Here is a 22,412-nt window from a genome sequence, read left to right on the forward strand (position 1 = left end):
CCTCCTTCTCTCCCCTCTCCAGGTCTAGAGGAAGACTTGCTCTGAACACCCCGGCCCGCCCTCTCGTTTCTGCGCAAGCGCCCCGCCAGGCGGGAGGCGAAGGGAGGGGGCGAGAGCGCGAAGTGGCCGGTGCCATTTCTCCAAGGGGGTGCGGGAGGATGAGATGGGCCGTGCCATTCCGTAGAGGGGGACACCGCCCAGCGCAGTCCGGACCATTCTACCAGGAAGAGGGGGAGCCATTGAAGGCCGAATCTTTGACGGGCGACGCTCCTTCGCGGCATTTCCCTGCCGTGGCTCCTCTCGGAAAACTACGAAACCCAGGCAAAGTCGGGGCTCCTGCGCCACGCTCCAGTCCGGCGAAGCCCACGGTCTTTGTTGTTCCGCCGAGCCTACCCCCCTTCTTCGTCTTCATGGATCCGCCCAACGGGTGGCGAGGGCGGAGGTGCACCTCCCCGGAAGTGGGACCAGTGTGCTTCCGGGTCGGGAGCGCGCTGGCGGCGACGGCGACGGCGACGGCGACGGCGGGGATCTGGGCGGCTGCGGCCGGGGCCTAGTTCGGCGGCGAGAGCTGGGCCGGAGCCGGAGCCGGGGCCGGGGCCGAGGTCGGACCTGAACCGCAGCAGGGCGGAGCGGAGCCGGAGCAGCGCCTTGGTCGGTGAGTGCCGGCCTCCGCGCGTGGCCCCGCCGGCCCGGGGAGGCCCAGGAGGGGGAGGGGGAGGGGGAGGGGGCTGCGCCGGCCGCGGGGCCCGGCCTGGAGAAGAAAGGCCCGCCGGCAAGCCCGGGCCGGCGCGGCCGCGGAGGCTGCAGGCCTCAGCTCCGCCAGGCGGCCCAGGGTGGGGGGTGGGGGCCGGGGCCGAGGCTCCCCGCCAGGCGACCTCCCCCGCCCCGGGGCGTGCTTTGGGGGCCAGGAGACAGGACTCGAACCCGGGGTCCGGCCCGGCCGGTCGCCGGTGTCGGCTCCCCGGTGTGTCCGCGAAGGCTGAGGAGGAGGCTAAGGCGTGGAGGGGGGCGGCGGGGGAGCTCAAGCCCGGCATCTCCGCAGAGCCGCCCCCGATGTCCAGTCATGGATGACGACAGTCAGGACGAGCTCGTCTACAGGAACGCGGCGGCCCGCGGCCGAGGGGGCCGGAGCAGGGGCCGGGTGCTCAGCGAGGCAGGTGAGGTCTGGGGCAGGGGCGAGGGGCCGCGCCCGGGACGGTCTCGGGGCCGGAGCGGGCAGTGCGGTCAGCGCGTCCGTGTCTGTCCAGGTGACAGCAGCGATGCCGGGCCCAGCGGAGACTTTGGGGAGGACACCGGGAGCGAAGAAGACGGAGACGCCGGGGAAGAGGAGGGAGAGGAAGGCTCGGGTACGACCTGGACCCGCCCCTGGCACCCAGGGGGCACAAACATGCCGCCCCCCCTCCCGGGAGGGGAGCCCTTGTCCTGGGCCCTGGCTGGAACCTCTAAAGGAGCTGGTCTCCCGTAGCCCCGGCGCTGGTTTGGGGTGGGGGTGCTGCGCATCACAGCACTGTTTAAAGGGTTCAGGAGGGAGGGCTTTGGTTTCCGAAACCCGGGCTGAACAGGGGCCTGGGTGGGCTGTTGCCACGTGTGGCAGGTGGATCTACTGAGGTGACCCGAGAAGCCGCCAGGCTCCCAGGGCTGGGTCTGGGGAGAACCAGGGCCCCAGCGTCCAGAAACTCTAAAAACCCAGGTTTCCCCATGGGATCTGTGGGCTCCAGAGACCCAAAGGTGGGCTTGGGTGCAGTGGTAGGAGAGAGCGCAGCATGGCCCCACACGGGTTAGGGCGACTCGGGAGGAGAGGTGCAGAAACAGGTGGGGTCAGGCCTCGGGTTAGGGTTAGGGTCCTGGTGGGAGCTCAGCCAGAGAGACCGGACCCACTGTGGGCAGCTCTTGGTGAGCGTTGCTTTGTCCTTCCCTAGACTGGGACAGTTCTGAAGACGATGACTCCGTGGATGACCAGGAGATGGAGGTGTCTTTGGAAGCTGCCTTGGAGCTTCCCAAAGGACGGCCAGTTCTCCCAGCCAGGGGGGGCATCAGCTCTGACGAGGACGCCGAGAGCTGTCCCATCTGCCTCAACGTGTTTAGGGACCAGGTGGTGGGCACCCCTGAGAACTGTGCCCACTATTTCTGCCTCGACTGCATAGTGGAGTGGTCTAAGGTACGGAGGGCCCCGCAGGCTGCGTGGCATAGGGGCGTGATGCTGCCAGGCAGGGAGGCCTGACGTCACATCTTTGCACACTTCCCATAGAATGCCAATTCCTGTCCTGTGGACCGTATTCTCTTTAAGTGGATTTGCATCCGGGCAAGATTTGGTGGCAAGGTCTTAAAAAAGGTAAGTGCCAACGTGTCCGCGGTCAAACCTGTGTGATGCTAGAGTGGGAGAGTTCTGACTCAGTGTCCCTCTGTGCGGTGATGGACCTGGGAGAACTATCAACCAATCCCTCCCTTGTGCCGGGCACCAAGGACACCAGAGGTGGCATCAGTGCCTACAGTACAGCTAAGCTGAACAGAGCTGGCAGCACAGATGGGCAGAGTGAGGCTCAGAGAGCCTGGGGCCGCGTTTGGGTGACCGAGAATGTCCGCGTCCGTTGTCAGATTCCTGTGGAGAGTCAGAAGGCTCCTCGTGCCGAGGAGGATGAGGAAGACCCCACCTTTTGTGAAGTGTGCGGCCGGAGCGACCAGGAGGATCGGCTGCTGCTCTGTGATGGCTGTGATGCTGGGTGAGTGTCGGGCCCGAGAGTGGCCGCCCACCTCTCTGGCGGGAGAGCCAGGGGTGTTCCTGAGGGCACCCTCTCACCCCAGCTCAGTGTCCACTGGCAGATCTGGCCTGCACAAGATTATTCTCTCTTTAGTGTTTTTTGTCTGTTTGCTTGCTTGTTTTGGTCCGGCAGTGGAGTTAAGTGACTTGCCCAGGGTCACACAGTAAGCGTTATGTGTCCGAGGCCGGATTTGAACTCAGGTCCTCCTGAATCCAGGGCCGGTGCTCTGTCCACTACACCACCTAGCTGCCTCTCTTCAGTGTTTTTTGTAGCATTCAAGGCCTGGCCTGCCTTTTCCACTGGCGCCCTGTTGTCTAGTCAGGTTTACTGCGTTCTGATTTCCTGCCTCTATATCCTGTCTGTTCCTCAAGGCATTTCCTGGGCTGCTGTCCGAGAGTTTCCATTGAATCAAAAGCCTGGGTGGAGATGGAGGGGGGAGGCAGAGTGACACAGAGGGCAGCTTGTGGGGGCTCATCGGTCTAGCCCCGTGGGACTAGTCTGGGTGACTTTGTCCAGATTTCAGAACACCGTGGATTCACATCTGCCATCTTGGTTGGGAAATGGTAGGGTCAACCAATAGCCTCGCAAGAGTGAAATTCCCTTGGGAAGCTGTCTTACTACGTGGCCCCCTGAGTGACGTGGCCACAGCCCGTCCTGAGCATCCTCCTCAGCCAGCTGGGCTTGGGCTCAGGGCAGCTCGGGGGCCTCAGAAGCAGGTGAGCCAAGTGAGGGGAGGCGCTTGTCCAGGTTTGCACAGCTGCTGTACCGTCGGAGGCAGAATTTGTGACTGAAACAGGTTTGTCCGCAGTGGACCACGGTGGGAAAACCCTTTCTGACTTGGTGCGCCACTGGCTCAGCGAAGGGTGAATCCCAGAGGCCCCTCAAACCCAGGGGTGTGGCCTGGGGGTGGCAGCTCTGCCCCATCTGACTCCTCCATTTGGGCTCACGGCCTCGTCCTGTGTCCACAGGTACCACATGGAGTGTTTGAACCCCTCTCTGAGCGAGGTGCCTGTCGACGAGTGGTTCTGTCCCGAGTGCGTTGCCACAGCTGCCCCAGCAGCACCCCCTGCTGCTGCCACCGGTAATCCTCTGGCCCGCTGTGCCCTCGCCCCTTGGCCTGGTCAGTGCAGGCTGGCCCGTGGGGAGACTCACGTGGCCACAGAAGCAGCCTGAATGGGACGCAGGCTCCAGGGTTGGGGAGGGAGGGGCTCACAGCTCTCTGCTGCTTTCTTCCAGCCCCAGAGGCTTCCCCAAGGCTGCATCCCATTTGTGGGGGGCTCTGGGGCCAGTGAATGGGCCAGTGATGGCCTCTCTTCTCCCCAAGACGCGGAGCCTGTGAGTGAGGAGGAGGTGGCTTTGCTCCTGGTTGATGTGGTCCCCACCACCAGCCGGCTGCGCCCTAACGCAGGTCGCACTCGGGCTATCGCCAGGACTCGCCAGAGTGAGAGGGTGAGAGCCACCGTGAACCGAAACCGGATTTCCACTGCCCAGAGGATTCAGGTGAGCAGCTGGGTGGGCCTGCCAGGCCAGGCAGAGCCCGAGGCACAGACACCTGGTTCTCATGACCCATTTTACAGCTGAGGAAAGTCAGTGACTTGCTCAGGGTCTAGCTGATAGGCAGTATCTAGGACAGTCTTCAGATTCAGAGCCTCATAAGTACGTCTGTTCCTTTTATTTGGTGGTCTGGACTCACCGTGCAGGGGCTTTTTTCTGATTTCCTGCCTCTGTATCCTGTCTATTCCTCAAGGCGTTTCCTGGGCTGCTCTCGACGTAGCCTTGGTGGTCTGTGCCTTTTTCTAGATGAGAAAGGTGGGCCCTGGTTGGGGTGGAGGTCCGGGGGGCAGCATCAGCCTTCCAGAAGCTGTGAGGGGGGTCCCCCAAGAAGTCCTGCTGTGGAATGCAGCTATAATGGGGCCTCTGTTTCGTTCTCCTGTAGCGGGTGCCCAGGTACCTCATGTCGTCCCTCCTGGATGAGACCATCGAGGCTGTGGCCTCTGGCCTGAGCACTGCTGTGTATCACCGACCTTTGACTCCTAGGGCCCCAGTCAGACGGAAGAGGAGAACAGGTAAGGAGGCCTAGGGGGCCCTGGGAGGTGGCGCCCTGGCATGCCCAGCATGGCATTCTCTAGTGCTGTGCATTGTGGGCTTTCAGTAGGTAACCATGCGTCTCCCTGGGCATGAAGGAACCCCACTGTGGGTGCTCCAAGGAGCTGGGGTGTGACCCCATGAGGGGAAGGGCCCCCTCCTCTGTCCGCTGAGTGGCCCTGGTCAGGAGCCAGCATGGGCCCTGCATCTGCTCTGAGCACCCCCAGAGGTCACCCTGCTCCTGCCGCGTGGGCTCTCCCTAGAGGCTGGCCCCTCCGCCGTTGGCTCTGTCAGCCTCGAATCCCTGTCTTTGGATCTCATTTCTTCAGGGAGAAGGAAGAAAGCGTCCAGAAAAAAGAGAGCATCATCCAAATCCTCGGCACAAAGCAAGACTTTGGGGACACGGCCCAAGAGACGCAAGTCCCGAGCAAAGAAAAGGAAAGGGCAGGGGAGTCGGGTATGTGCCCATTGTCCTTGAGAGCTGACCAGGCCTGGCTGGCGAGTCCATCCCCCAGGGCTGCTTTTGTTTATTTACTCTTACTGATTTATTTTGATTTATCAACGATTATTTCCATAAGCTTTTGAGTTTTAAAGTTTTCTTCCCCTTCCTCCCCACGTCCCTCCCCAAGACGATCTGATGTAGGCTCTACACATACATTCCTATTAAATATATTTTCACGTTAGCGATGTTGTAAGGAAGAATTAGAACCAATAGGAGGAACCACCACAAAGAGGAAACAAAACAAAACAGAAGAAAAAAATAGCAAATAGTATGTTTCGATCTGCATTCAAACTCCACGGCTCGCTCTTTGGATGTGGATGGCATTTTCCATCACGAGGCCTTTGGAAATGTCTTAGATCCCTGCATTGCTGAGAAGGGCTGAATCTATATCAAAGTCAAAGTCAGTCATCACACAACGTGGCTGTTACTGTGTACAACCCCAAACCTGCTTTTGTGTTCGTCATTGGAATGCCAGAACAGGCCTGCCTACCATCGGGGCCCGACCCCTCAGCCTTCTTCACTGCTTTAGGGCCAAGAATGTCAAAGGAGGGGCACCCCTCAGCTGTAGGGCTGCTGGAGCCTCCCATGGGAATGGGGGGAAGGGGGGGGTGGCATGTTTTTCTGTTTTTCTCCCTCAGCAGGGAGGTGAGAGGGTTCTTAAGACTTGAGGCCCAGGCTCTCTGCGGGGTCTTCCTCCAGGACCCAGCCTCCTGGGCGGCTCAGGGAGTGTCCAGCCCAGGAGGAGGAATCCTGAGCAAATCCAGCTCCCACGGGCTCTGAAGGGCCTGTCCGCTTTGTCCATGCCTGCTGGCCCACTCTGGCCCACCCTCTCCCCATGCCTGCTTTGACCTACTTGGCTTTTCTTTCTTGTTCATGGATTAGGTTAAAACTGAAATCACCGCTCGTTCTCGCATCGCCAGGACGCTGGGCCTCGGGAAACCCCTGCGTGGTGCCTCCATCCCTTCTGTGTACAAGCCAGTCGAGCCCTCCCTGGGCTTCATGCGAGCAGACATCGGAGCAGCTTCCTTGTCTCTGTTTGGAGATCCTTATGAGCTAGACCCCTATGACAGGTACAGACCAGCTCACTCCCCTCAGAGACCCAGAAGGATCTTGGCTTGGGGCGGGGGTGGGAGTGGGGAACCAGGAGAGGCCTGGCCTAGGGCCAGGAAGTTCCCTCTTGGGTTGGGCTTGCATCATGGTAGTCCTCACCATGCTGGTGACTACAGACCGGGACAGGCTTGGGCCTCTGCCCTGACATTACACGTGGCAGTAACCCAGAAGTCCACACGTCAGCTGCCTCTTTAGTGATATTGTGGAGATAATGGAGATTGCCCCGTTTTGGTCGCTCAGGAGCTGGTTGTTGGTGAAGGCATTTCTCCTGTGCCTCACGGAATCTCCGAGCTGGCATCTAGGCCAAGCCAGACTCAGGCAAGATTCTGCCTCTGGGGAGCAGACCTCTGGGAACAGTTCTGCCCTTCTCTGTAACTCCCTGGGCCCCTGTGGTACCCTCCGGAGCAGGGCGGGAGAGAGCAAAGCCCCTTTCATCTGGCAGCCTTTCACACGTGTGGAGAGCACTTTCCTGTCCCGTGGCCCCTCATTCTAGACAGGCTGAGATTTCCCTTCACGTTCTCGTTGCCATTAGAGCCTCTAAGCTGTGGCCTTTTCCCTTTTCTGTTCTTTTTCGACATTTTTTTTGAATGATTTGGATGAAGACCGTCATTGGCAGGCTAGCCATTGCCAAAAAAACGAGGAACAGGCAGGCATGATGCGGGCCAGGGCTAATTGATGGAGAGAGAAGGAGACCTGCCCTTGCCCTTGGGGGCCAGATGATTAGGAGGGGTCTTGGCTGATTGCCTGAGGCATCAAACCAGTGCCGGCTGGCAGGGGGATGACATTCCACAAGGCTGGCGCACAGGGTCCAGGATGTGGAAGGTGAAGGTTGTCTCGGGCTATGTCTCTCCAGGTCACGTTGTCACCTGAGTGGCCGTGCCTCGAGATGTCTTAGGATGAGGCTTGTCCCGTGGAGGCTCCAAAAGCCAGGTCCCAGACTAAATGGGATCTTGGGCGGGGCCTCATCCTGGGGGCGTCCAGGAAGGGCAGTGCCCTGTGGCTGCAGCTCAGGCCCCTTGGTCAGGTAGGGACTGCTAGGCCCTGAGGCCTGGTGACTTATCATTTCTTCTGTCCCCTGTGTGTTTCCATTAGCGAAGAGCTCCCAGCAAACCAGGCATCTCCTCTGAGCACCAAGAGGCGAATTCTTTCCCAGTCAGCCCTCAGGTCTCATCAACCCGTGGCTAGACCCATTTCTGTGGGACTTTCCAGGTAAGGGGAACGGAAGGAAGACAGCGCCTACTCTGTGGCAGCTCAGTGCCCACCACAGCCCTCGTAGGTTGGTGCTATTATCTCCATTTTACAGTTAAGGAAACTGAGGCAAGCTGGTTGAGTGACTTGCCTAAGGTCTCATAGTTAGTAGTCAGCAAACATTTGGCAAAGCACCTACTATGTGCCAGGCACCTGTGCCAAGCACTGAGGATACAAAAACAGACAAGACAGCCCCTGCCCTCGAAGATCTCATGCTCTATTGGGAGGACACAAACCAGCCACGGAGAGGCTCATGAGAAGTAGGAGAGATGAGTGCATTTAGGGGGATCAGGAAAGACGTCCCGTAGAAGGTGGGACTTTAGTTGGGACTTAAAGGAAGCCAGGAAGGTCGTAGAGCACAGGAGGGACAGGGATCCAGACAGAGAGAAGGTCAGGAGCTGACAGGTGGAGGGTCTGGTTTGAGGAGCGGCCGGAGACTAGAAGGGATGAGACAGCGTTTTGTATTTGACCCTGGAGGGCACCGAGTTGGGGGGCCAGGGTCAGAGGAGGTGGGCAGGCCCCTCCCCTCCCAGTAGCTCTTATGGTGTCCACACCTGAGGGGCTGCACTGGGGGCAGGGGCAGCGCCAACAGGCCTTGGCACCCTCTTGGGTTTGGGGGGTAAGAGAGAGGGAGCAGTCCCACTGACTCCTAGAGGAAGGAGAAAGAAGCAGGAAGTTGTCTGAGGCCTTCCCGCCCTCTCCCACTCCACCTGGCCAGCCAGCTGTTTGTTGGTGGCAGAAGCTAGCAAGCCTTGGGGAGGGGCGTGGCTCTCATCCACCTTCTGGCTGCTTCTAGGCAGCCTTGGTGTGGGCTGGCGCCCCAGCCTGCGTCCCTCTTCTTCTTGGGGCACGGGAGCAGAGGGGACTCCTCATGCTGCCTACTTTTATAAAGCGCCGTCATCGTGCGTTATAATTCGTTTCCACGTCTTTGGTCTGTTGCCTCTGAGTCTGAGAACCCCGCTCTGGGGAGGATGTGTACAGAACGCGGGCACCTGCTAAAGTCCAGACAGCAGCCGGACATCAGAGCCCGATTTTCAAGCATCGGCCAGTTCCTGGGTGCAGACGCTTACGATGAGAATGTAGTCATCTGCCCTTGCTAGCTGGTTCATTTTGGCTCCAGCAGCACCCTCCTGTGGACCTCTGGCCCAGTAGCAGAATAACAATCACCATGATGATTGCTGACGTTTATAAAGTGTTTACTATGTACCAGGCACTAGGCTAAGTCCTTTACAAGTATTATCCCATTTGGGCCTCATACCTGGGGCCCTGGGCTCTAGGTGTTGTCTTTGTCCCCGTTTTACAGATGAGGGGACTGAGGCATAGTCCAGGAGACTTGCCCCGTGTCTGAGGCTGGCCAGAGCCAGCTCCTAGTGACCCTCGTGTGGAGCCGCTGCACAAGGGGAAGGCAAAGCCCGCCCTTTGGGGGAAGCGTGGTTTAGGTTTGGATGTCCCTGCGCCGCATCTGGAGAGCCTGTCCTCAAGCAGAGGAGCATCAGAAAGGACAAGGCAAGGACGACAGAGAACAGAGGGTCCATGGCAGGCTGGAAGGGGCCGGCTGGTGTGGGTGCCAGGCATGTCCTGTTGGATTTGGAGATCTCTCTTTTTTTTCCCCCCAGCAATTGGGATTAAGTGCCTTGCCCAGGGTCACACAGCTAGTAAGAGTCAAGTGTTTGGTCTGAGACCGGATTTGAACTCAGGTCCTCCTGACTTCAGGGCCAATGCTCTATCCACTGCACCACCTAGCCACCCCTGTCCTGTTGGATTTATAGCGTACATGTGGCAGACAGGAAGAGAAGGCCTCTGAGCACTCGAGGCCAGAAAGGTGGACAAGACCTACAAAAATGGGATGGCGCACCAGAGCAGACTGTGGAGACCCCTCCCCCCAAGGCAGCGCTGAGGGCTGTGCTTCCTCTGCCATTCCCTACCCCATCCTTTCATGATCCCGTCTCTCGAAGGAGGTCCTTTCCCAGCACCTTTCTTTGTTGGTCACACTGACCCTGGGCGTCTCCGAGCTCTTTGGACACTAGTATTGAAGACTCCTGGCTTAGCAGCATCCCTGAGCCTGTGCATGTGGAAAGGGCAGGCATGTGCTTCAGGGGGAGATTTGAGGATATGGAGAGCCTGGCCTCCCTTGCCACCTCTTTGTGCACAGTGCTCGGCCCAGCCCATCGTCCCTGTGCACAGTCCATCTGGGTGGACGTAGCACTGGGTTCCCCCGAATGAGTTCTGCTGTGTCCTTAGCCTGACAAGCACGCTGCCACCCCCACCCCCTCTGGGACAGCAGGCGCAGTGCGGTGGTGATGGCTGCCTCGGAGAGGTCTGTGTGGGGGAGAACTGAAGAGCATATGAGGAAGGCTGCCTTCCTCAACTAGCCCTCCCACAGTCGTGGGGACTCCTCCAGCTGCCCATCTTTGCTTCCCTTAGTCCTACTTCTTGTTAACACAGAGTGAGGCTTAGCTGGAGGATCATAATCCACAAAGGCAAAGGAATCAAGCTGTGCTGTTGGACACTGGTGCCCTCCCTCTGTCCACACCTGCCATGGTGCCTCAGGAGAGGTGTGGACCTTGTTGCCTAGTTCCCACCACACCCTCACAGAATGGACCAGGTGCTTCCAAACATGCCCTGGAATCGCCCCCAATCCTCACACAAAGCAGACTAGGAGGAAGGGGCCGAGCTGGTGCCCCCAGTGAAGGGTACTCTGGAGATCCCGATAGTGTCAGAGGTGGAATCGTCCCACTTCTCTGGTAGATTGAGTGAATGGGGCTTGTTCATCTTCTCCGGTGGCTTGGGGGGAGGTTCTCGGGCCTTTCAGTCTCCGCTAGGATGATGGGGAGCTGCGCTTCATCCACTGCCCAGTTTTCTGGAGGAGCAGTCCTGGGGTAGGGTGGAGCGGCTCCTTTTACCTTTGCTCTACCAAGGGCTGACTTGACACGATCCCTGTCCTTGGTCGCCAGACCCTCATCGACAAAGGGGTGGTTCTCAGTCCTAAAGAGAAGCCCATGGTGCAGACAGTTTGGCACTGGCCAGCTGGGGAGATCTTGGCCTTGCCCCAGATCCCAGGCCAGCCTCAGGGGCATTGCTTTGCAATTCCTTGCTTGTCCTGAGCACCACAGTGTAAAATGACCAGGGATCCCATGAAAGGAAGTACAGTCTAGCCTTGGCTTTAAAAAACCAGCCCTGTCAGGACAAGGTGGGACAGGCATGGCTAGAGTTGGAATTGGGCTGTGATAGGTCTGGGGAAGTTTGGTTAACCACAATCCAGGATGAGCCAGTGTCCAGAAAACACAGCCAGAGGAGATCCCGCTGGCTGCTGCCCTGGTACCACAGACGAGAAAGAATGTTGGGGATAAGCTGGACCAGATCTAGAGGGAGGCAGCGCCGGGGAGGGAAACAAGTGTTGATTAAGCAACTCCTGTGTGCCAGGCCCTGCCCTCCGGCATGCCAACAGTTATGGATGGGACCAGTTGGACAGGGCACCAGACCAAATGAGGCTATTGTCATGGTGCCCTCCTCTCCCCCGGCCTTCAGATGAGCCTCCTTTGACCTTCCCTATTTGGGGTTACTTGTCAGCAGGCATTGGTGATAGACCGCTGCTGGACTTGGGCCGGGGTTGGGGGGGGTGGCAGCATGTGTTTTAGGGAGGTGGATTCTTTGCCAGTTGTGGACAGAAGGCAGTGAAGGTCATCCAGACCACCGTGTGCATTCACAGGGTGTCTGGGTCTCGGGAGGGTGCTGGCAGCAATGAATTCTCTTCTCTTTATGACTTCAGGAGGAGCGTTCCTGCTTCGGTTCCTGAGCAAGATGTGGAGGTGGCTCCTGTCCCAGACCTCTTGGGGAGCATATTGTCTGGGCAGAATTTCTTAATGATGAGTGGCTCAGATGTGGTCATCAATCGAGATGGTTCCCTCACAGCCCGGAAGGCAGGTAAGACCTGGTCAGTTTGAGCTGGAAGCCAGCCTGGAGGCAGTTGTGGCTGCCTTGTGTAGCCAGGTGTGGGCCAAGGACACTCCAAGGCAGGAACTGAACCACTGCTGACAGACAGCATTGAAATGGTTGTGAGGGGTGGGATAGCATTGCAAGTGTTCAGGGGCTCAGGAAAGTGGTGAGGACTTTGGGATTGGAGCAGGTTGTAAGTCTGATCTCAGAGGATGCACATGGGGTCACTTGCCTGGCTCTGTCTGGAGGACCCCTGGTGAAGGTCGTCCAGTCTGGGCACGAGTGAACAGTGCTCAGAGTTGAGAGTGAACGCGATCAAGTGAGTTCCTGAGTGTTGACAAGTGAGTGGTCAGCGGCCCCCTTTGCATCTTCTCTCTTTCAGCTCCAATTTCCTTGCAGAGAACCTCGACTGCCAAGTCCCAGGAAGATGGAGAGGCCAGGAGCAGGGGTAGTGTCCAGCCCAGGACCTTGCAGTCAGGGACCTCAGCCGCCCGCCTCAGCTCAGAGGTTTCTGAGCATTTGGGCTTGAACTCCGGTGGGGGGGCCGCCCCCAGTGCGCTCTCGGCTTCCTCCTCTTCCTGCCTCAGGGGGTTGGAGAAGTCTGTGAGCCCTTCCTCAAGTGTGCCCGGAAGGGAAGCTGTGAAACTAGAATATTCAATGACCCCTCGCCCAGTTCAGACACAGAACTTGGCAAATAGGAACAAACTGGGTTTAAAACCAAATGAAACGCCTCAGCTTAATGGAGAAAATAAGCGTCCTGTGTCAGTGATGTCTGAGTCCCCTAAGGTTCTGAAAAGGACAGCGATAGGACAGCCCCTCCCACCAGCTCCTAGGAGGATCGACATCTCAGAGCTTCCCAGGATACCAAAGATGAAGAGAGAAGGTGGAAGTGGCAGTGATGGCCATGTGGATTCCAAGCCCGCCGGTGGCCAGGGCGCAGACATCCCCAGCTCCTGCATCAACCGGCTGACTGGCCGAGAAGGCAGCGGCCAGCCAGCCCGAGGGGGCCGCGTCGAGACCAGGCCCAGCGGCCGCGACTCCCAGGAGACCAGGATGCACTCAGGGGGCGGTGGCGGTGGTGGTGGCAGCTCCTGCACCAGCAGCGGTGGCCCAGGCTCCCACAGCAGCCTCGCTCCATTTGGGCCATCTCGAGGCAAGGGTCTGGGCTCCTCCTTTGAAAGCTTTAGAATTAACATCCCAGGGAATACGGCACACACCAGCAGGCTCCCAAACCCTGGCTTCTGTAACACTTTCCGGCCAGTTGACAATAAGGTCCAGCGTAAGGAGAACCCTTCACCCCTCTTCTCAATCAAGAAAACCAAGCAGATCAAAAGCGAGATCTACGACCCCTTTGACCCCACAGGGTCAGATTCGAGCTCCCCCAGCAGCAGCCCTGAAAGGCTTGGTGCGGGGCTCTTGCCCTCCGAGATCACCCGCACCATCTCTGTGGATAGTCCAAAGGTCCCAGCCTTCCAGACTGTCCGCTGTGTGACCTCATACACAGTAGAGAATGTCTTTGGGTCAGGCTCTGACCCATCTGATGGGCCATCCTCCAGCCATCCTGAGCGGATCTCCACAGGCACATCTGACCTGGAGAAGATGGAGGAAGAGGAGCCCGGGAACAGCCCTTGTGTGTCCACCACTGTCCGGCGGCGCCTGTCAGAGCGGATGCCTTTGGAGGCCGATGGGCGTGAGCATCGCAGCACCTTCTTTGCCGCTGAGGAGCGGACCGTGACATGTGTGACCATCGAACCAGCCTCACCTTCCGAAGAGGAGGTGGAGGAGGAGGAGGAGGAGGCGGCGGCGGCGGCCGCCCAACCGGCAGCCACCACCCACAGAATTGTTGAGATTCATTCTCCTTCTCGGTCTCGCTCCAACTCGAGCTCACGCAGCCGCAAGAAAGCCAGGCGGAAAAAAACGTCCACCAAGGAGCACAAGAAAACTCGGTCCCACTCTCGTTCACGGTCTCACTCCCGGGAGAGAAGCTCACGGTCCACTTCCCGGTCAGTCGAAGAGGACTATGCCAAAAAGCACCGGTTCAAGGCCAAGCCACGGAGGTCATCCAGCGACCGCTCCAGCAGCCACGACAGAGCCAAGAAGAAGAGAGCCAAGGAGAAGAGGAAGGGCCCGTGGTCCCGGGACCGCCGAAAGTCCCGCTCGCGCTCAGGGAGCCCCGGCAGTTCTTCTTACGAGGTCTGCGAGAGCCGCAAGAAGAGGAGGAGGAGGTCGAGCTCCCGCGGCCGAGGCCGAGAGGGCTCGCGCTCCAGCAGCCCCGAGAGAGCCCGGAGGCATAAGCATCGGAGACAGAAGAGCTTCGAGCGCTATGAGAAAAAGGAAAGGAGCTCCCGGCCCCGAGACAGGAGGAGCTCCCGCTCACGATCAAGGGAGAGGAGAAAATGGAGGTCCCGCTCTCCTTCGGCCTCCAGGTCCAGAGAGCACAAGAGGGCCAGGTCCAGGGAGAAGCGGCCCCACTCTCGTTCCCGGTCCAGGGACAGGAACCCTCCTGGGAAGGACGTGTCTCCATCACCCCCGCAGGAGAAGGAGGTCAAGGCAGCGGAGGAGAGCACTCCCCCCAACCTCCCAGCCCCAGGCCAGGCCGGTCCCAGCCAGGTCGATGGGCCACAGGCCCCCCCGGCCACAGAAGAGACGATGGCCGAAGGCCCAGCTCAACCTGAGGTGCCTGAAGAGGTCGCTGCTGATGACCTCGACTACGGGGAGACGGTGGAGGCAGAGCATGTCTTTGACGACTTCTCCAGTGACGCGGTCTTCATTCAGCTGGATGACATGAGCTCTCCCCCTTCCCCAGAAAGCACAGACTCATCCCCAGAGAGGGGCCTTCTGCTCCCCCCAGCTCTGCCTGTAGGAAGCGGCCAGTGCAGTCTGAGCCTCGGGGCAGTCGCTGCAGGCAAATGTGAGGCCCCCCCAGAGGACCCCCCGGGCGAGGCCCCTTCCTCCCAGGGCGCCCCCGAGAACCAGGTTGGGGAGGTGATGACAGTGGAAGAAGAAGAGGGCCCTGTGGTCAGTGAAGAGGCCAGTGAGGCTGTGCAGTCGGAGATGGAAGCTGTTTCCCAAACCCCCTTGCTGAAATCAAAAGCTTTGGTGAAGAGGGTGACATGGAACCTCCAGGAGGAAGAGGACAGCGTGGCGGGCCCCGGGCCCGAGCCAAGTAAGGAGGCTCGTGGGGTTAGGGCCGGGCTGGGCGCCGAGGTGGGCATTCGTGCCCATGTCCGGCCCCACTCTGTCCCTCCTTGTCCTCCTCAGGGACCCTGGCCCTGATGTTTGAGCCGCCTCCCGTCCTCCCCCTTCTCCTTCACGCTCGGTGACCACGTCGCCGCAGCCAGCCTCCCTCACTCTTCCACAGGAGAGCTGAGTGGCCTGTGGCGGCCGTGACAGCCTCTCACCCCCACCACCCTGAACTGATGGGAAACTCTGGGGTTACTGTGACCTGAGGAGGGGGGCCCGGGACGATTCCCAGGCTGTCGGGTCCTCCCTGGGAGCTGGGGGCTGTGAGGCGGGGCTTTGCCCGGGTCTTCTGGACTGCAGGCCCCCGGCTTCTCTTTCCAGGGGCACCGTTCTACAAGCTACCGAGATCCCTGGAAGGGGCCTGGAAAGCTGAGGAGTCGAACCCCAGCCTAAATCAGGTGCAGTCCCGTGAGCCTCCTCCCACCAATTACATGGTCGCTGAGCCCATGTTTCCTGACCTAGGTTGCTCTCAGGTTGGTGTTCTCTCTGGGGAAGGGCTGCGGGCCGCGTCCCACTCCATCCTCCAGAGCCGCCCATCTCACGCACTGCCCATTCCACCCCGGGAGCGGCGCTCATCTCATTGTCGGCATGCCGGGCCTGGCGAGGAGCTCGGCTCCTCTGGGATCTGGGGGGCACTGGGCCAAGCAGGGCAGGGCAGTTGGGTAAACTGAGAATGCATGTTCTGACTGGCAGAGGGGTGGGGGGGATGTCTGTGCAGGTTTACAGCCCCACCATGCCTCTGACCCCGACTCTGCCCCCGAGTGTGCCGCCCTACGCCCCCGTCAGCCAGCCCACCGTCCAGTTTATCATGCAGGGCAGCCTGCCCCTCGCGGGCTGCGGGACAGGACAGAGCCTGACCCCAGAGCCGTCCATGCTGGCTGCAGTCTCTGAGCCAGGCGGCCAGGCGCTGGCCTTGGGAGATGGGGACGAGAAGACGACGCCCAAGCCGGCGGGTGAGAAGACAAAAAATGAAGAGGTGAGTCAGGGGGCCGGGCAGGGCTGGGCAGCATCAGGGAGGGGCCCCCTCGCCAGCCATGCCCACGGTCTGCGTGGTCCTGCAGTACATGAAGAAGCTGCACGTGCAGGAGCGGGCTGTGGAGGAGGTGAAACTGGCCATCAAACCCTTCTACCAGAAGCGCGAGATCACCAAGGACGAGTACAAGGACATCCTTCGCAAAGCTGTGCAGAAGGTGATGGAGGGGGAGGAGGGCGGCCCAAGGGGCGGGCCACGCGGGCGGGCTGGGCTGAGCTGAGCTGACCGCCAGCCCTGGGGCGGTTCCCCCCAGATCTGTCACAGCAAAAGCGGGGAGATCAACCCCATGAAGGTGGCGAACCTGGTCAAGGCCTACGTGGAGAAATACAGACACATGAGGAAACACAAGAAGACAGCCGAGCCCGAGGAGGAGCCCCACGAAGCCGAGGACTGACCCCGCCCCGGCCGCAGGCCTGGCTGCCGCAGATGGGACGGAACGGGACGGGACTGGACGGGACTGGACGGGCGGGCACCCGCAGTGACCAACATGAAACTCCGGGCTGATGAAACCACCGCTGCGGTCTTCGGGGTTCCTTGGCCCCAGTGTCAAAGGGGACAGCCTATCTTTTATATATATATACATATATATATATATATACACACACACAGTAACTATATATTCTATAGACACTCTGTTTTCATTGTGTTCTAATTTATCGAAACATGGATTGTCTTTAGAAACCTCTGAATCGATTTAATACTTGAAATGGGAAGCCTTGAGCCGGTCCATGAGGAGTGGATGCCGGACGTCAGGAAGGGCTGGCTCACCCCCGCCGTCCCACACCCCGTGTAGGAGTTGTCGTCTTGTTCCGATTACGTTTCCTGTCGGTGAATCGGGGGCCGCCTTTCCCAAGGAAAAAGCAGGAGTGCGGGGGGAACGTCCGTCCTTTCCCCGGCTCCTCCGAGAGCACCACACGGGCCGCATGTGCGGCTAACGTCTGTTGAGAACATTTTGTATTTTTTGAGTAGAGTTTGGTGGCTTTAAAGCATTTGGATTGTTCTGTCTTTCTTCTTGCCGAGGAGAGGGGAGGCGGGGCCCCGGCAGCGGGCTCAGGCAGGGACCTCGCCTGGGCTCTAGACCCAGCCAGAGGGCTTTGGGCCTCCTGGTCCAGCAGTGGCTGCCAGACCGTCAGCTGCAGAGCCCCTCTGTCCACAGCCAAGAGTGGTGGGAAATCAAAGGAGCCAGAGACATCTTTGAGCAAATAGCATCCATCATAACTGGAACAGAGATGAGGTGCAGGTGACCCGAGGAGTGGAGAGATGGGATGTGGAGGTGGGTTCAGAGGCTCCCCAGACCAGGCAGAGGGGCTCAGCGTTCTGGGGGCAGAGGAGGAAGGTACAGCACGTTCCCTGGCACAGCTGCTTTGTAGCAGCCAGGTAAAACAAATCTCGCCCTGTTGTTGAAGAGCCTGCGAGAGTGCAGAGGGGACAGAAGGGGAGAGGCCGTGGGGGGCACCTGGGAAAGGGGGGAACACAGCACAACTGGAAAGGTGGAACCCAACTGGGTTTTCTTTATTTTTTCCAAGAGGCGATGGGGAGCCACGGTGACTTTGCTAAAAAGTGAGATGACTAGATGCGTGCTTGAGTAGGAAGGAGAGGTGAGCCGGACTGGCCATCCCAAGTACTGACCCACAGCTCCCAGTTTTGGGGCACTGAAGGTCAGACGGTGCCTGGATACACTGTCTCCACGTGGCTTTTTTCCCCAGGGGGAAGGGGTTTTTTCCAGAGGGCCCCAGGTCTAGGCAGGGTATTCTGTCTCCATGAGGAAGTTTTCCAGCACTTCATAGAGGCTGAGGCTGTTGGAGACCTGCAGGCTGAGGCCGCCGCTGTCCAGGGAGGAGATGCCTTCCTGCCGTTGGACGGCTTCATGGCAGAGCTGGCAGATTCGGGGCACTACCTGGGGGGAGGAGGAGCCAGTTGTCCCCACGAGCTGTTCATGGGGACGGCTGCTCCTTGCTCACCGGTTGGGGGAGGTTCCGAGTTACCAGCCTCATGCAGCTAGCCGGGCCTGTGCCCTCCTTACCTTCACCAAGATGAGGTTCTTCTCCATGGGCCTCCTAGAGAGAGTCTGGCCAAAGCCCAAGTAGATAGTGTAGTCAGGAGAGGTGCGTCTCCTCTGATCCCTGTACTCGGCCAGTTCTAGAAGAAATAGGCTTTGAGCCAGGACAGCCCTGCCTGCCGGGACGGGGAGGGAGGACACCAAAGGAGGAGGACCCATGGGGGCTGGGCACCTGGGCCAGGGGTGGACAGGAGGGAGGCAGGGGACCAGAGAACCCAGGCATGAGCACTGACCCTGGCGGAAGACGGAGAAGTCAAAGATGGGCCTGGCCTCGTTCCTGGGAAGCAGTCGGGGTGGGGGTGGAGTCCCCGAGGATGCCAGGAGGCTGCTCAGCTCCCAGTACACTTTGCACTTGCCCATTCTCTTGGCCCAGAGGCTCTGGTCCCAAAGCTGCAGCTGCAGCCCCGGCCCTATGTGCTGCATCAGCTGCTCGGTATAGTGCACTTGCTTCTGGTCTGCCAGCTCCAGGGCTGCTGGGCTGGGGAAAGCCACAAGCTGGTGGTCCTGGGAGACCCCCGACACCAGGCCAGGGCTGCTGGCCACGAAGAGGCAGGGGGTCTGGACCACAGCCACCTGCCTCACCGTCTGACCCTTGTAGAGGATTGTCACATCTAAGCCAGTAGGGAGGGAACCTGGGGAGGGATGAAGGAGCCCCGAGTGAGATCTGTGTCCCAAGCACCACCCCAAGCCCAAACACATACCCCTTACTCACTGCTCAGGGGGAGCTGGGGGGCTGGACAGAAGGCTCCGTCCTGAGGGTGGCCAGCTTCATGGAGACAGGGAGCGGGCTCTTTGCCTGGGAGGCAGGAATGGTCTCGGCTGAGGTTTCGTAGTTGGGGGAGCAAGGACAGGGCCACCTGGCTGTCCCTCTCCATGTCCCCATGTGCCCCCCACATGCCAGGCTTCCTGGATCTTACTCACTAGGGCCTCTGAGAGATGACACGGGCCCTGGCTGGGCCTCCCAGGGTTCACTGGGGAGGGTCTCTGTCCACCGGGAATACGGGCCCTCGGGCTCTCTCCAGAGCTCTGAATTGATGTCTGGTGAGGGGAGGAAGGGGGAAGGGGTCAGGTCGCCTCCCTGCCTTGCCTGAGGTGTGGCTACCCTTCTCCTTCAGGCCCTGACCCTGTGTGAGCACAGGCTGCCCCACTGTCCCTTCACTCATTGGCTTCTTTGGCAGAACTGTCCTCTCCGGCCCTCCGGATGCTTTGTCCAGAAGGGGCCCGTCCAGGTCGCTGTCTGGGGCTCTGTCTTGTTTCTCTTTGGCTCCTGTGGGTTCAATCATCCTGAGCCATCACACTGGTGACTCCCAGCCTCTGCCCCTGCTGTGATCTCTGTTACCAACTCCCTTCTGAGGAGCCAGAAGGCCCGAGTTCAAATCCTGCCTCTGACCCTTGCCAGCGGGGGGACTGTGAACCAGCCCCTCCTTCTTCCTCAGACAGGGGCCTGTCACCTCAGGGTCATGCTCATCCCACAAATCTAGCTCCCATTGGACCCCTTATCCCCACCCCAGCTCGAGCCCTCATCCCCTCTCCCGGAGCACATCGGTGGACTCTGCCTCCCCTTCTCACAGGCATGGCCATGTCGCTTTCATGCCCAGTACATCCCAGGGCTCCTTGGTATCGCCAGGCTCAGCCACAATTCCCACTTGCCCTCCCAGGCCCCAGAACATGCATTGGTCTTTGGGGTCCAGCTTATGCACCACCTTCCCATGGAGCCACCCCTGCTGACTTCCTCCGAATTACTAGGGCTGCCCCACACCGTGACCTCTCTGAGGCCAAGGGCAGGTCTGCCCCCTCCTCCCCTCCCCTCATGGGCAGGACCTCACCCTGGAAATATTCAGTGGCCTCTGCCAGGCCCTCCAGCTCACTCTGCTCCAGGGCCAGTTGGAGAAGGTCAGGACCAGAAACATCTGGGGTTCAAGAGGCCACAGCTCAGAGAGCAGGGCCAGGACTCAGCAGCCTGAGCCCCACCCCCCCACCCCCACCCCGTCCCTCGTCCCTCACCGGTAGCCTGTCCACCCAGGGAGAGGACCTGGAGCCCGGCCTGCAGCTGGAAGGAGACATTGTCAGCGGTGAGGTGGCGCGATGCCAGGTGAGGGGGGTGGGGGATGAGGACACGGGGCAGGGGAGAGGTCAGGGACCAGGACACTGCCCACAAGGAGTTGGGCACCCTTCCTCTGGCCTCCTGGATCCTCCCCCACGCTGTCAGCATCTCTTCTCCCTCGAACCTTTGTCATTGGGCCGTCCCCCTTGGCTCCTAAGGAACCGAGGTCTGCGGGCTGCTCCTCCCCAGCAGTCCTGTCGACTCCTAGAGGGCGAGACGATTGAGTGAACACCAAACAGCTCCCTCCCAGAATAGCCTGCAGGGCTCTGCTGGGGGCCCCTGCCTACCTGCTGCCCTGGGCCGGGGCCGGCTGAGTGTGAACACCTTGTGTGGGTCGTGCTCATCCCAGGACCTGTCCTCCACCAGCGTGAACAGCTGGGTGCTCTTCAGGGCACATCGGAAGTTGGTCTTCCAGTGGGTTCGCTCTGAGGCCTCTGGGGGCTGGGAGCTACCACCCTCAGGGTCAGGCCGCCACCGACCTCGCGCAATGGCCCAGGCCTGCCAGGGAGAAGGGCAGCAACCATGAGCAAAGCACCACCCTGGGCACAGGCCCCGCCCCAGCGCCAGGATCCCCACCTTGAAGATGCTTGCATCATCCTCGCTGATGTTCTTCCGGGACAGGTGTTTCCAGGGCACCCGGAAGCGGGTGTCGTCCAGCCAGCGCAGTCCCTCGTAGTGCCCGCTGCTGACCTCCCCCAGAAGCCATTCACCAAAGAGTACTCGCTGAGGTCCCCTGCGGGAATGGGCGTTGGAGTCACTGGATCAAGGGGCTGGGCCGCCACATGGAGGGGGAGCTGAGGGTCTGACCAATGGAGCCTCTTACCTCTTAGCCTCCAAAGCCATTGTCTGTTCAGTACGCGGTCCGGGGTGTGGTGGTGAGGAGTGGCACGCAGGATTGATGCCTCGCAGAGGTCCCCAGTTTAAACCGTTCTTCCAGATTAGGACTGCCCTGGGAGCCTACAAAGCCACATTAAGGGGTAGAGGGTGGAGGGGCAGGGAGGTGAGAACAGTGGGGACCACTCTTGCTGATGGGACTGAGAAGGTCCAGAGAGAGGAAGGGGGCAGCGCCACAGCTTTCACTCCTATTCAGTGAGTCAGACTCGGTGTTCTCTCTTCTGTCCTGTGTCCTGGGCAGACTTCGGCTGGGGGACCGTGCTGAGCTCTGGCCATGACAGTTTAAGAAGGTCATTGATAAGGTGGAGAGAGTCCAGAGGAGGCCCAGCAGGACAGAGAAGGGCCTGGGGGCCGTGTTATATAAGAGGGATCAGTGGAGAGAAGGGCCCCTTCAGCTTGGAAAAGAAAAGGCTCGGGGTGCATGAGAGGTGTCCTAGAGAAGGAGGGCAGAGCCAGGGTCCAGGGCAGGAAGGGCTGCCGCGGAGCTGCCTCCATCAGGGGCTGTTTAACTGCGTGTGCAAACCCAGGCATCTATGTCCTCCTGTGTGTGTGCACACTTCACGTGGGGTGCGTGGTCAGGGCATTCGGTAAACACAGCCATCCCACCACGGAGTGTGTGCGTCACAGCTTTAGCATGGACATCTTTGCAAAGGAGAAACTGAGGCAGTCCAGAGAGCAGAAGACATTTGCCCAAGGTCATACAGCCAACCAGGGAGCAGCAGGGACCCCACTCCTTTCCCTGCCCCTCTTCCCAAGCCCCCTCCCCACGGCTGACTTCTGTGCGTGGAGCACTGAGGATCCCAAACAGAAAGTGAAACCGCCATCCCGGGCTTCCACAGAAGTTGGATCAGGTGGGAGGGCACTGGCCAGTCCCCTCTGGGACCATCCCACAGGCCCAGAAATGCTCACCTGTCCGCAGGTGGGTCTCTCTGCCCTTCCTCACTCCCTCCCCATCTCTTGTCTCTCAGTCAGCCCGAACACCTTTCAGTCCTTCTGGCCCTGGAGCAGTCTCAGTTTCTGTCCCTCCTTCCTTCCTTCCCTCTCTCCCTCTCGGTCTCCCTTCTCTCTCTGTCCTTGTCTGTCTGGCTCTCCCCTTGGCCCCCAGTCTCAGTACCTGGAGCTGCTGTGGGCCGGAAATCTCAGTCTCCTAGAAAGTCCAGCCCCTCTGCAGCCTTTATAGGGTTCCCCTGGGGGGTGGCGCTTAACCCTCCTCAGTTTAGCCTTGCCTGGAGAAGGAAGTACCCCAGGGCATGAAAGCCTTCTCTGTTCTGGGCCCCGGTCTTCTAGAAGCCACGTGGTCCAAAGATGGAATGGGAGGGAGAAGTCCAGAGGAGGGGGGCGGGCAGGACTCTGTCTCTCTGTCTTTCTTTCTCTGTGATTCTGGCTCTCTGGCTCTCTCTCTCTCTCTCTCTCTCTCTCTCTCTCTCTCTCTCTCTCTC

At 59.8% G+C, this 22,412-nt stretch overlaps 2 protein-coding genes across 4 annotated transcripts in view; one reads left to right on the top strand and one right to left on the bottom strand.

Moving 5' to 3' along the window:
* Positions 1–585: 585 nt before the first annotated feature.
* On the top strand, positions 586–16,905 carry PHRF1 (PHD and ring finger domains 1). 3 transcript variants are annotated; one of them, XM_027860208.1, is made up of 18 exons: positions 586–655; positions 1,043–1,157; positions 1,248–1,346; positions 1,920–2,158; positions 2,249–2,332; positions 2,596–2,720; positions 3,728–3,840; positions 4,084–4,259; positions 4,696–4,825; positions 5,174–5,301; positions 6,229–6,416; positions 7,549–7,665; positions 11,474–11,628; positions 12,023–14,806; positions 15,205–15,356; positions 15,602–15,859; positions 15,945–16,073; positions 16,170–16,905. In XM_027860208.1, exons 2-18 carry the CDS (start codon positions 1,064–1,066, stop codon positions 16,308–16,310), a joined length of 5,112 nt encoding a protein of 1,703 aa, XP_027716009.1. In that variant the 5' UTR covers positions 586–655; positions 1,043–1,063; the 3' UTR covers positions 16,311–16,905. The 3 variants fall into 3 exon arrangements, with proteins under 3 accessions (XP_027716009.1, XP_027716010.1, XP_027716011.1); XM_027860209.1 differs by having other exon boundaries at positions 15,205–15,281; XM_027860210.1 differs by lacking the exons at positions 586–655; positions 1,043–1,157; positions 1,248–1,346; ... (1 more) ...; positions 2,249–2,332; positions 2,596–2,720 and adding an exon at positions 3,357–3,555.
* Positions 16,906–17,461: 556 nt separating this feature from the next.
* The window catches only part of IRF7 (interferon regulatory factor 7), a 5,302-nt gene continuing 351 nt past the window's right edge, over positions 17,462–22,412 (bottom strand). The window contains 11 exon segments of the mRNA XM_027860211.1: positions 17,462–17,813; positions 17,940–18,055; positions 18,209–18,607; positions 18,688–18,771; positions 18,897–19,013; positions 19,802–19,885; positions 19,980–20,076; positions 20,078–20,283; positions 20,367–20,577; positions 20,656–20,812; positions 20,903–21,036. Coding sequence (XP_027716012.1) covers positions 17,655–17,813; positions 17,940–18,055; positions 18,209–18,607; positions 18,688–18,771; positions 18,897–19,013; positions 19,802–19,885; positions 19,980–20,076; positions 20,078–20,283; positions 20,367–20,577; positions 20,656–20,812; positions 20,903–21,036 — 1,764 coding nt within the window. The 3' untranslated portion in view covers positions 17,462–17,654.

Source organism: Vombatus ursinus, unplaced genomic scaffold (genome assembly GCF_900497805.2).
Source record: "Vombatus ursinus unplaced genomic scaffold, bare-nosed wombat genome assembly UNPS02014176.1, whole genome shotgun sequence".
NCBI lineage: Eukaryota > Metazoa > Chordata > Mammalia > Diprotodontia > Vombatidae > Vombatus > Vombatus ursinus.

Excerpts from the sequence above, each read along its gene's own strand:
- PHRF1 (XM_027860208.1), top strand. The coding sequence starts at position 1,064 with ATGGATGACGACAGTCAGGACGAGCTCGTCTACAGGAACGCGGCGGCC. Across the intron at positions 7,666-11,473 it reads ATTTCTGTGGGACTTTCCAG|GAGGAGCGTTCCTGCTTCGG; the intron begins GTAAGGGGAACG and ends TTATGACTTCAG. Across the intron at positions 15,357-15,601 it reads CTGACCTAGGTTGCTCTCAG|GTTTACAGCCCCACCATGCC; the intron begins GTTGGTGTTCTC and ends ATGTCTGTGCAG.